We start from the raw sequence: 14,053 nt of genomic DNA on the forward strand, positions 1-14,053 counted from the left end.
GATTAAAATCTGCCTTTAAAATAAGTCAAGATAATTACTTTATTTTGGGAAAATTATTATAGAATAGGACCAAGTCTATTCAATAAATCAAGACCGATTGAATTATCCATAAGCAGGACTTGAGGATAACATTCTGGAGACGACATCAATTTAGGTAGTCGTATTAAGTTTTATTTTGCTGAATCCTGATGAATTTCAATATGCGTGGCAGGGTCCTGCATGAATGCTATAGTTTAGTTGCGTTCCAACATGAAGACAGGGTGAGAGGATATTAGATAAATTGGAATTGAATTCCAAATTCTCAATTAAATAATAAAAACCACCTCATCAACTGAGATAGAAATTAACAAAGCCTGTTCGCACAGGGCAAATAATTGATGCGAAGATAACAAAACGCAACTACTTACCTGCAACAACACAATGCGCCACTGCACTTGATAAAGAAGGCAAAGGTGAGGAGACCATGTTGGAGAAGGGGAGCACGTGCAAAAGAGTTGAATGGCATTTGAGAAGCCAAGGAGTTTGCACGTGCCCTGCTTCTCCAACAGGAACTGCTCACCCACTAAAACCCAATGCATGCACTTGCTTTAACTCAAATGATGTTGATGAGAGATGAGTATGGAGAAGCTCATGTATTTATAGCAAGAGAGGAGGGAGGGTTTAGGGTACGTTATTTAAAGCCAAGAGTAAAATTTTCTTCAAAGCGTAAGCGTAGAAGAAAAGCACTAGCCATTCCATTCCATGCAATCATAGTGGGTCGAGAAAGAAGAAATTCAAAGTAGAGATATCTAAGGAAGACCACATAGAGTCATGTCTGCCTTAAATTCACAAAAGGCACCACCCCCTTTAATTTGTTCTCTGCAGGCTATCCACTCACAGTGAGACAAAATATCAACCTCCTCTGATCACCATGCAACAGGATAACATTTTGCCCAGCAAATCTTGGCCATTGGATCAAGAATATCTCTGCTGGGTCCCACGCCCTCTTACTAGGTCTAGGTGGGGTCACATATTTTCATTTCTTCTGGGAAGAACTTTGTTGGAGGAACTAACTAGTAGAGGTGAAGAATAATGTAAGAGTGCAAGTAGACTTTGCGTGTTAGCCCAAAGGTCTTTGAGTACATACATGGAGGAGTGTCTGTGTGTGTGAGAGAGTTTTTGAGAGAGCTGGGAGCCTCCCTAGGTAGATATGATTCCCTATATAGAGTAGGCACCAGCTTTCCCCCCTCCCAGAATTTATGGTGGGTTTCACAGATGCAGACTCCAAGAATTACTTCAACTTAATTGGCAAAGTAATTCAGCTAAGCTATCGTTATTAGCATAGCACTATCTCACTGATGATCAGATCTATCATGTTTGTTTCTATCGACCTTTACATGGGTGTAGACATCATTTTCAAAGGAAAGGAGGATGGCACTTATCCATTGGGCCTGTTCATGTCCGCACGTAGGTTGCATAATTAATTGAATTTGCACAATCATTAATGATGATATTCCTACCTGATCTGTAGTTTCTTATGACTCATTTTGTATTATATTAACCATGATCTTTGCTTGGAAAATTAGAGGCGAATTGAACCAAAATTGGTCTAAGAAAAGAAAAAGGAGATGACTAAAGAAAGCGAAGGCACTAGATATGGAAAGGAAAGCCCCGAGCATTAGCAGAAATGCAGATTGGAAAAATACATTAAAGAATAAGTAAGGTGAAGGTGGAGATGTCATCTAACTATAAAAGTGCATTTCAAAATGGATGGATTTGGTGTCACCCTTAAATCACCATTTTTGTCTTGTGGAGGAAGAACATAGATTCTGGCATGAGGTCATCATCAAATCTAGAGATATAAATGCTAGCGTGTGCGCTCTTCTCTTTGTAAAGTGTTAAGTGCTGCAGTAAATGCTTTATTTGGTCACACACTCATATCTATTGAAATGCTTTTGAAACTCACTCGTGCTCCCAAGAAGCTAAATTCCACAGCACTTGATTCATCTTTGACTCTGCCTATGGAGAAAAAAGAAAAAAGAAAGAGCAACACAGAGAAAGTTGGGTGACGTCCCTTAGAACAGGCAATAGGAATGGGTTTACTTCATTTGGTTCTCAATCTAAAAGCTGGCGATTCAATAGTGAAAATAAATACCTTCTCCATGTTTAGTGCAGACAATGCCCCAAGTCATCACGGAATTATGAATGATACAATTCATATCGGTATTTATTGCTAATGGATCATCAAAAGTAACAGATGGAGTTGAAAACTTTGTGAAATTTGAGTTCAACATAGAGGATCTCTGGCCATACTGCAAGTGAATGATTGTGTTCAATTTTCTACACTTGAATCAACCAGCTTAAAGGTTACGTGTTACATTAAGTTACCTTTAATCCATTTTCCTGTGGCATGATGCTCACAAGATTAAGATGGCAACATTCCTTTCCATCTCTGAATAAGATTTACCATTTACCACATGTATTATGATAATTCCTAGTGAACATCCCATTGAATTCTTCTATTCTAAAGTGAGATTAAAGAATACTTATGTGGACGAAGCAAAGAGCAACTCTGCAACTGCAAATTTTAGAACAAAAATGGAAGAATCACGTTGATGCTAGTTAATTCTTGTAATAATCAGATGCTCTATTTTATTTAAATGATCTCAAAATGGGGATTTTCTTAATAAAACCTCTTAATTGAAACTCCTGCCATCTTCTAATTAATCGCTGCATTGTACAAAACCAACTAATCGAGGAAAGTGTAAGAATATCAGTAATTAACAGTCATTGGTTACTTCTCCCATTAACTGCAACAAAATTTACATTTCATTTTACAGTGAAAAAGTAACTGGGAGAAGAACTGAACCAGACCCCCTCAGAATATGAGGCTCTCGAAGATGGTACAATATTTGTCCCACAAGGAAAGCCCAAAGAGCAAACAAAGCTCAATGTAAGGAGCATCCGCTCCTGCTTTTTCCTCTTAGCTGTTCATGCATCATTTGATTCTCAGTACTCTTTAAGCAATTTTTATCCCATTAACCTACAATTATATTAAGATAATATAATTTTAGGTATCAATCACTTTTAAATAATATGTAAATTGAATGTGTACGCTATGTATACTCGAAAGCATGCAGATAAGAATAACTCATAAGTTAATTTGATTTTGAATGCCTTTTTTTTTAAAGAAATAAAATAAAATACTCAGTTTAATTCCATGTCAAACACAATTATTATTTTATAAATTTTAAGATTAATTAGTTAATCCCTTGAATAATTTTTCATCTTTGGTACCCAATTAAGATCACAATGGGCCAATGGCTGCTTGCTCAAAAAAAAAAATCACAGTGGCTGCGGCGTCGTTTCACTCAAGGATTGAAATTTTTGGGTAGCGCTAGGCATTCGACAAAGTATCTCAGCTAATTTAGGCACAGGGAAGAGGAAAGGAACATGACATGGCAGCGAGGCAAGCATTGGAGCAGCAACCAAAACTGGTGCAATTGAATAAAACTGTGGGTGGTATTGAGGGGTGAGTAGTGCCCATTTGGAGGAGAAGGCAGACACGATTAATTTATCGTAAAGAAAGGCACTGTGAAGAACGTTCACCATAAAATTAAACCTTTCTATTTAAAAATTATAAAATAAAACAAATTTAATTAAAAAAATAAAGCTGGACGCATTGTTTTTCTTTTTTATTTATTTTGTTTTATTTAAATAAAAAATAAATAATTTATTTTTATAAATAATATTTTGAAGCATAATATTTTTTATATGAAATATTATTTTTAAATTTAAAATTAAATTAAATTTTAAATTAAATAAGAAGTTACGATTAATGTAAAATTTTATTAATTTTTTAATAATTATATAAAAAAATAATAAATTACTGATTGCAATTAAATCGCCGGTGGATGCTTGCCCTCTGTTTGCTGTAACTTTACTGAGCGAGCAGTAGCTCTTGTTGGTTGCTGGAGGTTCCATTATGGGCGGCGACGGTGTAGACTGCGTAGCTGATGCTTTTCCGGGTCGTGAATTTCGGATCTTCCATCTGCTGTTTAGGCCTAGGGTTTGTTCTATGTTTAGGCCTTCGGCCTGTTTTTTCTTTATGGGCCTCTAGATAATGCATAGGTGCTTTATGTATTTGGTTTTATCAGAAATGATATCTTCTTTTCGATAATTTAAAAAAAAAAAAAAAAATCTAGAATGTAAACTGGGTGTAGATCATTACATATGCATGCATAAGTTTTCAGCAATCAGGTCATAATTTTACTGACAGCGGTGAGGATTGCAGCCAATTTATGAAACAGACGAGCAGATGTCATTGCCATGTTTGGTTAATAGTAGAACCTGGGAAAGATGGCATTAGTTTGGACCGTCCCAGATGATGATTTTTGGATTGATCTAAGAGGATAACACTTTCTTTTGTTCATATGGTGTAAATTCTGGGAAAACTTACGAAATTTGATAGGTAGGAACCACTTTATTTATCAAACATACTGTTTCATAAATTTCAGGTAAATACACATTAATTCTTCAATTTACTATGCTGAACAATTTTCAAAAGCGAATATAGTGCAGAAGCTCTGTAACTGTAATGATTCACAAAAATGGAAACTCCTAAGCCTCATGACAATCCCAAAACAACAGATTACAGATACATGGAATAAGCAGTTACAAGTTTAAAACATTCTAGTTGAAATTCATCCTATGAATCAACTATTTCTTCGCATAGGTAATTAACATTGAATTTTGCTGAATCTTGAAACCCTGAAGACCATGCATTGCACCTGTTGACTGCATGTCATCGCCGTACTCTATAAAGGCAATCCCTGGCTTTGTTTCCACCATCCTAACCTCCTTAAAACCTGGGTACTGCTGGAATAACATTTGCAGCATCATTGGAGTTGTCTCACTGGGAAGATTTTGAATAAACAGTATATTATTGGGTGGAGCTGGAACCTCAGGAACCATAGATTTTGCACCACCTGGATAGGGTATTTGTGATAACTGCAACAATGAGAGGGTAAGAATCATAGTACTAGATTCAATCTCAGGACAAAAGAAAATGATAAAAAGCATACAACCAAAAATTCATTATATTTCAGAAAACATGTTCTTTATTTATTTATTTTTGAAAAATAGAAATGAACACTTGGACTCCGTTTGTTTCACGGAAAATAACTTGTATATGAAAAATATTTTTCATGAAAATATTTTTCATTATTTAGTTGTAATATTAAATTAATAATATATATTTATTTCATGTATATATAAATGTATTCACATTTTAATAAAATTATCAAAGTTTAGAAAACAGAAAATGACTTTCTCTTTTGAAAAATACAAGTCATTGTCCTTAAAAATAACTTTGTTTTCCCTTTGACTAGGAAAATATTTACCATTGATCAATTTTCTCGAGTGCCCTAAACATCAAAAAATGCGGAAGATATTTTTCAAAAAAATACAAAAAATATTTTTCAATAAAATATTTTCTGTGAAACGAACGAAGCCTCAGATATGAAATACCATGCACAGCTCTCATCAGCGAACCTAATTAGTGACAGCCAAATCTTTTTCTTCTCATACCTATGATTGAAAAATTCCAGAACTTTTAAGGATAATCAAGGAAGAGAAAGAAAATAACTTTTACCTAGTAAGGTTCTCTTTGTCCACCAAGGAAAGAAATTGCTCACTTAAAAATCAATCCCCTTTTGCCTACTTCAAGCTATTTAAATTTTACATATTAATCTGTTTTATGTATATCATGATATTTGATAGAGAAATCAATGATCCAACTCTAATACTAATACCAGATTGGTTTTCAGATGAAAAGTAGACAGAACAACTTACTCACATCCAAGCACATAGAACCAGAAGTAAATTACATGAACTTTAGAACAAATAATCTAAATAACCTGAAAGGAGTAATCCCAAAGAAGCTAGGAACACGCTTACCGGAGGAGTTGCACCATAGGCACTAGCATAACCAGAAGCAAGACCCATCCCCACTTGATTAGCATCATGCTGCTCTTTCTTCTTTTTTCCTGTCACATTAGTGAAAAAAAAACTCTCACAGGAGTAATTTAGACACAAGGAAACCTAATCTATTATATTTAAAAGAAATTGAAAAACCTACAAAATACTGCACAATATGAACTAATATCTAGCATAGAGCTATGATTTCTCACCCACATGTTTAAACAAGCAACTGTAATATTGATGCTTCTGTAGTATGCTGCTAGCAAATGAAATGTAACAGAACTTACAGTTCACAAATGGTACACTCTATCCGTACACAAAGATCATTAACTTACCTTTCTCTTCATGCTTCTTTCGTTTTTCCCTTGGAACAAAAGTGCCATCAGCTTTCGCAATGATGTCCGATTTTGCTTTTGCATATTGTATTCTCTGTGTTAAAATACATGATAAGCATGAATAATAATCTGAAGCAAAAATAGATCAGTTGACTCATTATTTCCATTAAGCATGAAAGGAAAGATCAGCCATAGTCTAACATAATTTGACCACTCGTCAATTTTATAGATTAAGCAGGTATGCCAAAGCCTCACTAGTGAGAGTTTGGGGTGGGAATCTTAACAGACCCTCACTGTATTTGTTAGTCATCCACAAACAATTTAGTCTTGGAGATTTATTTAGACGCAATCTTTGTGCCTAGGTGTATGAATGTGTATCTAAATGCCCTTAACCTCCAAGAGTTATTCCAAGACTGAAAGTCCACGCTCCAGCTACTTCATCAAAAATATATTTTAGTTTTACATATATGATTCTCTAATGAGAGACTATCACAGTCTACCTAGGAAAATAATAAAGAGGAGAAGTAAATGGAGAATGTACAAAGTTTACAAGTTAATGACATTTAAAATGCTATCCTTAATCAGAGAAAGACTGGGTTTTGGTAGTCTCTGACTCTGCCATACAAGCAGCAACTAATCAAAGGACCTTGAAATTTGAGGGACAAATACATTCATCTGGGTCCTCCTATTGAATGAAGTTACATATGCGAACAAATTCAGCACCTTTATACAAGTTGCCAAAGGATTAAGGAGTACTAGAGTGCAAAGTCGAGGAAAATATGCATAAACGGTTGGGTTTTAGGCTGTAAATTTTGAAACAATAAAGAGAAAAAGACACTATATGCATACCATGGGCTTATCATAAAAGGGGAAAGACTGCATTTGCCTCATAGCATTAGTAGCTGACTTAACATCCTCGAAAACGACCCAAGCTTGCCCTTTGTGTTTCAGCGTCTTGAACGCTAATATCTCCAAAATCTTACCGAATTGAGAGAACACCGCATGCAGGGATTTCTTCAACTCTAGAACAGTATTTTAAAATCAAACATTAGTTCACAGGTCCAATGGTAATCGAAAAATAGATGAAACTAAAAGGAGTGGTTACTACCGTCGATTTTGATTTTCTCGTTGAGATTGTTGATGTAAATGGTGACGTTGGAAGGGATTTCGGTGCCAGTACTCACATTATTCACATCGGCCACATTCTTTTGCTCTAGCAACGCCATAGCTCAAGAAATGGTATGCAGCGAGAGAGCGTGAAGGTCGGGTTTTGGGTGGACAGTGGGATTTTGGGTCCAAAATAACGGCCGGGTAAGAGCCCTAATTGCGCCACCGAGCCAGCCGCCAGGGAGCTAAGATAGACAGACTGCTAAACGACGAACGATTACTGGATTTTGCTGGGCTAAAATTGGGCCGACAGAGCCATCTTTCATTGGGCCTAAACCGTTGCTTCATTAGGCCTATACTTGCCAGCATTCCAACTGATAGAATTTGCAAAACTTACCTCTACCCTTTATGACCCAATAGTATGAGAAATTATTATTATTATTATTATTATTATTATTATTATTATTATTGTAGAATGAATTTGCCCCATCATTGGACAGTAGACTAATGTTGTTACTTGAAGGCTAAATGGCCCCTGGGGGTCTAGAGCGTTGAACTACTCTGCCCCATTTGAATATCGTAACGCCAAACCTTTGTGATTACTATAAACACACATTATAAATTGGGCAGTCTTTTGTTGTTTTGTTAAAATTAAAATATATCTTATTTTGCTACTAATTATTTTTAAATAATAAAAGTAATTGATATTTTATGAATAAAAAAATTGAAAAACCAACATAACCATAATGACACCTTAAATATTATATACAATTATGCCAGGATAAAATGTAAGCTTGCTAGATACAGAACGTTATCATATACTGAGAGGGTAAGTTGAATTGTAATAAAAGAATTTAATTAAATATTTATATAATTATATAATTATGTTTAATTTTTAGTTTTAAAAATTAAAAAAATTAAAATTTTATTTTAAATATAAAAATTAAAAAATAATATTCAACTAAATTTTTGTTTGTATATATGAATCCCTTTATGAAGGGTAAATTGGCCCCAACCGCAGAACCTGGCTTATTGACGGTGTTCCTCAATTGATGAACTGTAAAGCTCCAAATTGCTGGCACTGTAATTGAAGCCAGCTAGCTACCTTATTAGCTCCTTAGTCCTAACTGCCAAGAAAGACAACTACCAACTTAAGGGAGAAGAAAGAGTTAACATGCTGCCCAGAGCAAGCTGTGTTTACCATATCACAGCTATGATATTTATTTCATCATAAGTGTTGCGGTATATTGGAAATTCTTTGCGGGTATACACTTACAAAAAATAATAAATGACTTAGGGTTCTATAGGGTGCTTCTCGTGAAGTCAGAATTAATACGAGGAAATAATATATTAAATTAATTAAAAAAATAATATATATATTTATATATATGATCTTTTTATATAAAATATAAATAATAATTAGTTATTTATATTAATTATGTAATTATATAAATATTATTAATTAACATAATTATAAAATTATATTTTTATTTATAATATATAATTATAGACATTACCATATTTGATAATTTTATCTAAAATTATTTATTTTTAATTAAGATTATTTCTTTTTATTGAGTGAGTCTTACATTAAATATGATTAGATTAAAAGAATATTCTGATTAAATTATTAAATATGATTACACTTATTAATTATCTAAAAATCTAAGTTACTAAGTTTTATATATATATATATATATATATATATATATATATATATATATATATATATATATATGTTTTGGAGAACTATATCAATACGTAAAAATATTATGTATTAATCTTTATTTTTTGAAAATTTTAAATTATTTTTTATATTTTCAGTATTTAAGTATGTGAAAAATAAATTGATAAAAAATATTTTTTTATTAAAAAACTTTTTAAAAGAGAAAGCCAATATTCAAACTTTAATAATATTATTTTTATTAAAATATAAAAATACTTACATGTAAAAGGGTAAAAATGCTTGTCCTTAATTTAATATAATAATTAAATAATAAAAAATATTTTTAAAATTTTTCTTAAAAAATAATTTTAATAAAAATTTTTTGCGAGATAAATGAGGTATAAAACATTTTTTTAATAATATTTTCAGTATCTCCTATGCTTTAATTAAGACACTTAAAATTTAATTAATAATTTTTATTTTAAAGAAAAATAAATTTTATTTTCAGAAAAAGAAAAATATTTTTTTTTTAATTTTGAATTGAAAAAAAATATAGAGGTAAATATTAGCTTCCAAATAGAGTGTTTACGATTAAAATGATTATCAAATAGGTAGAAAAAGAATTATGAGGAAATATCGAGCACCGTTTGCGTCGAAAGCGAAACAAGCTAGCCTGTTCATGCTTACATCAGCAGACAATTGCCACTTAGATTATTCAATTCAAGGATGACGGCTCAAAAAAGAGAGGTGCCAAATGTCCTCTGACTCTTGACTTCGTTGGAATCCACTTAGACCTTTCCAGAGGCCAATGGTCAGGCCTTCCAGAATTTAAATTAAAAAAAAAAAAAAGCACCAACGCTCCACGTCCTCTTATTCAACGGGTTCTTGCCACCTGGATGAATGATGTCACGTTCTTCTGCTCATCAGCGGCTCCTAAGCATTCACTTTTTAAGATGCCGCACTTGGCGCTGACCTTACTTTGTTCAATCAAATCTCCTTCTTATTACGCTCACTAATCACATGCTTTGATTTTGATTGAGGAAAAAGTCCGCACTCAACCTCTTTACTAGCTCCACCGTTCGATCAAAATTGATCTTTAATCACCGTTGATAAAGCACAATCACTAAATTTAGGTAAAAAGGGCCAATTGCTAACGGCCATAAGCATATGATCGAGCAACGAAGACCGCAAACAAAGAGAGGTCTAATACGCCTATCTACAAGCCGAATTTGACGGGGTCTTTTTAGCCTTAGTGGATGGTATTCCTCGCGCGTCTCTATATAAAGCCCTTGAGCCCTCCCCTTAAAAACACACAAGAAGCTTTCATAGAGAGAGAGAGAAGAGCCTTAGAGGTTCCGACGAGGCAGAGAGGTTTCTTCAGCTGCTGTGGAAAGGTTTCTTTCGACAAGAAAAGAAAAGTTTCTGCAGCAGTTAGCTTCTTCCTTCCTTGTTCCTCCTAAGTCTCTCAATTTGAATCGCAATGGCTCGTTCTTTCTCAAACGCAAAGGTTCTTTCTGCTTTCATCACCAAAGCAATCAACAGGCGAGGATTTTCAGCGGCTGCTGCTGCACCACAAGGAGTTGTGTCCAGAGGAGGAGCTTCCATGGTCAAGAAAACTGCGGAGGAGAAGATTGGATCCGCCGAGAAGGTCGCATGGATTCCAGACCCCCGTACCGGATGCTATAGACCAGAGAATTTAGCGGAGGAGATTGATGCGGCCGAGCTAAGAGCTATGCTGTTGAAGAAGAATTGAACTAAGAAACAAATAAAGTCTTTTTCTTGGTTTATAGACCTTGTATAAAGAAACAAGAAGGGATGGATATCTCAAGAATTGGCTGCTGATCTTTGCGTGTGTTTTGTTTTGTGTCTTTGCTGTGGCTCCTCTGTCCTCTCTGCTTAGGACAAGAAGAATTTTTACCTTTTAATTCTTCTTTCACATTAATTTTAATTTAGTGCATATGGTTCATTTTTATAAGCAAAACTACCAAGATTATTTAGTTGATTCTTGGTGTTCTTTTTCCCATTTTCCATCGTCTCCATTCAAGAACTAGTCCCCTGCCCACCAGGAAATTTTCAAGATTCACGTCTAATGATATATTAAATATTAATATGCTGAGCTTGTGAATGAAAGGCGTAATCTATTAAATCCTAGATAATTAAATGATTAAACAGGCATAGTAATTGGAGTTGGAGACGATGAATGATTTGCTGAAAAGTTGGCAGCAATATTATTATACTTCATATAATAATATTAAGCATGAAACAAGGTAAAGGTGAACTTAGGCAATTTGAAAACTTGTGATGCAGGCAAGATTTTATGAAATAAGCCACGGAATGGTTGAAAGTGACGAGGACATGCGCAAGTTGTGATCGGAAGAGTCGGTCCTATGATGATCTATTAGGATTGATGTGCGGTGTAGCCTTATTGACCAAGCAAGTCGTGGGGCTTGGTAATTTCCTTGAAAATTTCAAGAATAATAACTCAATTTCGATTACTATTGAAAGCTTCTTTTGGAATGTAATGGAAGATTTGAATAATTTATTACCATTCTATGAAATTAATTTAATTATCCTACTTTAGGAAAGATTAGTCATGATGCTGATAGTTGATGATTTTCCTCTTGAATGCAGAGAAACTGGGGGGACAAAGAGAAACCATGAGATAAAATTGATACCGTAAATGAATTTGCTCATCCAATTTTTAATTCAAAGATAGTGTCTGCTAACACAAAGGCCAGAATCCTCAGCCACGTGACAACTCTGTTGATAATTGATACAAGAGTCTTTGTTTATTAGATAAGAGGATTGACTGATGTTATTAATTAATAGTTAATCATTACATCAGAAATAATGCAATCAGGATCTGAAGAAAAATATTTCGATTCTAACACGATTATAACTTGCGGTGTTGGCAAGTGCTAATGATTTAAGAAAAAAAAATAATGGAAATTGACGGTCCTTTTGTTTGTAGGACCTATAAATCAATCATAAGGAATCCAACTCAATGATTGCCGATTTGGCTTATTAAGATTGTGAATTTGTGATAGAGGTTAACATAGATTCAGATCTTCTCCCTGTGTTAATGGCTGAGCTGCATTTTCTAATGAGCACAAACTTTGCTTCCACAGATTTCTAAATATACAAATGCTACTGGAGGAACACCCACAAGCCACATGACTAAAATTTGACACCTACCATTCAAATTGAAAAAAAAAGAAATGCCAACAACTCTTTTCTGCTCTATATCTCAATGAAATTAGATTTTGCACTCTCTGGCTGAAGATGAGATACAAGTCTGACGATACCATAAGTTGTGATTGAGATGCTGCTAATTTACAATGCTTAATCAGCAATTATAGGGTGCAAGACAAAATGGAATTCCAAGGAAAGCGACGTCAATGGAATCTATCATTCATATTTCTGCCAAACATGTTTTGACTCCATATTACTAATGTAAACAAAGGAAAGCATGATAGGAAGAATCCCAACACTACATTCCAAAATGAACTAGAAATATTCTATCAAACAGATATATTTATCAGTTATAAGTTATCAGACATGCCTGTGTTCATTTGCTTATGAAAGGGAAAACACAACTATATACAAGTTCTATTTCATTATACGCCAGACTTTATTAATCCAACTTTGATCTAAGCCTCAACTAGTCTAGTGCCTATAAAACTTCAAATCTGGAAAGAAACACAAGAATGCAAAATATGAGATAAACTCTCAATCCCAACTAGCAGCAACCATGCTTAACGATATTTTCCAATTATGCTATTCTATGACAAACTTAATTTGCCTATTCAAAAAAAAAAAGGGCTTAATTTGAACCCTGTAGTTGCGATAACATAATGCTGCTGCTGACTGGAAATAAGTCACTTCACCCTGAGCAAGTTCTAGTTTGCCAAACATAGTTCCTCAAACAATATCTCACTGAACCTAACAAAATCTTTTCTCTATCAAACTGAAGGTGCTGGTAAACAAATGCATTCATTCTATATCCTCATTTATACAGAATAAAAGGATGTGCTTCCCCATCTCCAGTAAAGTCCTTGCTTTCCACAGAATGCAAAAAACTTCAACAATTTCACTCTCCATTTAGATGTGTGTTCATTTGAAATGGAGGTGGATTTGAATTTATGTTTCAAGAGAAAAATCATAGAAACATCAACCTAATTTCAAATTCAAATACTTCATTTCAAATCCTCATCTACTCAAATGGACCCTAACCTAAATACAGTGATCCAATAGATTCACATGAACTAGCAGTAAGATTGCTTCACACATCATTCCCAAATACCAAAACCCTGTCAGGCTTTTCTTGCATCATGCAAGGTGCAAATGCAATTTTTCTTTTTAACTTATGAACTAAGTGTATGAAATTTTATGTGAAAAATTCAAGCCTGTTGCTTTTTACATATTCAGGGAACAAAGTTAGCGATCCTAAGATAAATGGCAGCAACAAACACACCATGCTAGCTTCACTGAAGAAAAGCTATTGTAGTGTAGTTGCAATGGCGTCAAGAGAAGTAGGATAAAGGCTTAAATTCTATTAACATTGACCAATTAGAATGATTATATTCATGAAAAAAAAAAAACCTAGGTTCAACTTGTAACAAGATAAATGACGAGTTCAAATACACCAAGACAATAGTAATTAAGGAAACTGGTTCTAGGAAACTCAAATTACTAAATTTAAGGCAAGGAAGACATATGATAAATCAAATATCAATTTGATAATTCTTTAAAATGAAGAGATGCAACCTCTTTAGCTTTCTCTGTAGTGCTTTTGGGATAGCTGTACCATATTTGTTCATTAACATAAAAATTAAAAATAAAAAAGCGCTGAGCATAGTATTAACACAATATTGAAGAAGATGATTCATTGAAGAAGGTGCCTAAACTACAGTATCAAAGTGGCAGTTTACAATTATTTAGAAGTCAAATAATAAGCAAGCTTCTAGGCTATGAATTTTTTGCA

At 33.8% G+C, this 14,053-nt stretch overlaps 2 protein-coding genes across 2 annotated transcripts; one reads left to right on the forward strand and one right to left on the reverse strand.

Annotated features, from left to right (window-relative positions):
- Positions 1 to 4,442: 4,442 nt before the first annotated feature.
- On the reverse strand, positions 4,443 to 7,639 carry LOC110635933 (U1 small nuclear ribonucleoprotein A). The gene is made up of 5 exons (XM_021785439.2): positions 7,405 to 7,639; positions 7,146 to 7,318; positions 6,297 to 6,390; positions 5,938 to 6,026; positions 4,443 to 4,989 (listed from the first exon to the last, which is right to left on the reverse strand). Exons 1-5 carry the CDS (start codon positions 7,520 to 7,522, stop codon positions 4,699 to 4,701), a joined length of 765 nt encoding a protein of 254 aa, XP_021641131.1. The 5' UTR covers positions 7,523 to 7,639; the 3' UTR covers positions 4,443 to 4,698.
- A 2,725-nt stretch (positions 7,640 to 10,364) lies between these two features.
- On the forward strand, positions 10,365 to 11,071 carry LOC110635942 (indole-3-acetic acid-induced protein ARG2). Its single transcript, XM_021785450.2, has one exon. The coding sequence runs from the start codon at positions 10,550 to 10,552 to the stop codon at positions 10,820 to 10,822; it is 273 nt and encodes a 90-aa protein (XP_021641142.1). The 5' UTR covers positions 10,365 to 10,549; the 3' UTR covers positions 10,823 to 11,071.
- Positions 11,072 to 14,053: the final 2,982 nt, after the last annotated feature.

The sequence above is a fragment of the Hevea brasiliensis genome, chromosome 2 (assembly GCF_030052815.1).
Source record: "Hevea brasiliensis isolate MT/VB/25A 57/8 chromosome 2, ASM3005281v1, whole genome shotgun sequence".
Classification (NCBI taxonomy): domain Eukaryota; kingdom Viridiplantae; phylum Streptophyta; class Magnoliopsida; order Malpighiales; family Euphorbiaceae; genus Hevea; species Hevea brasiliensis.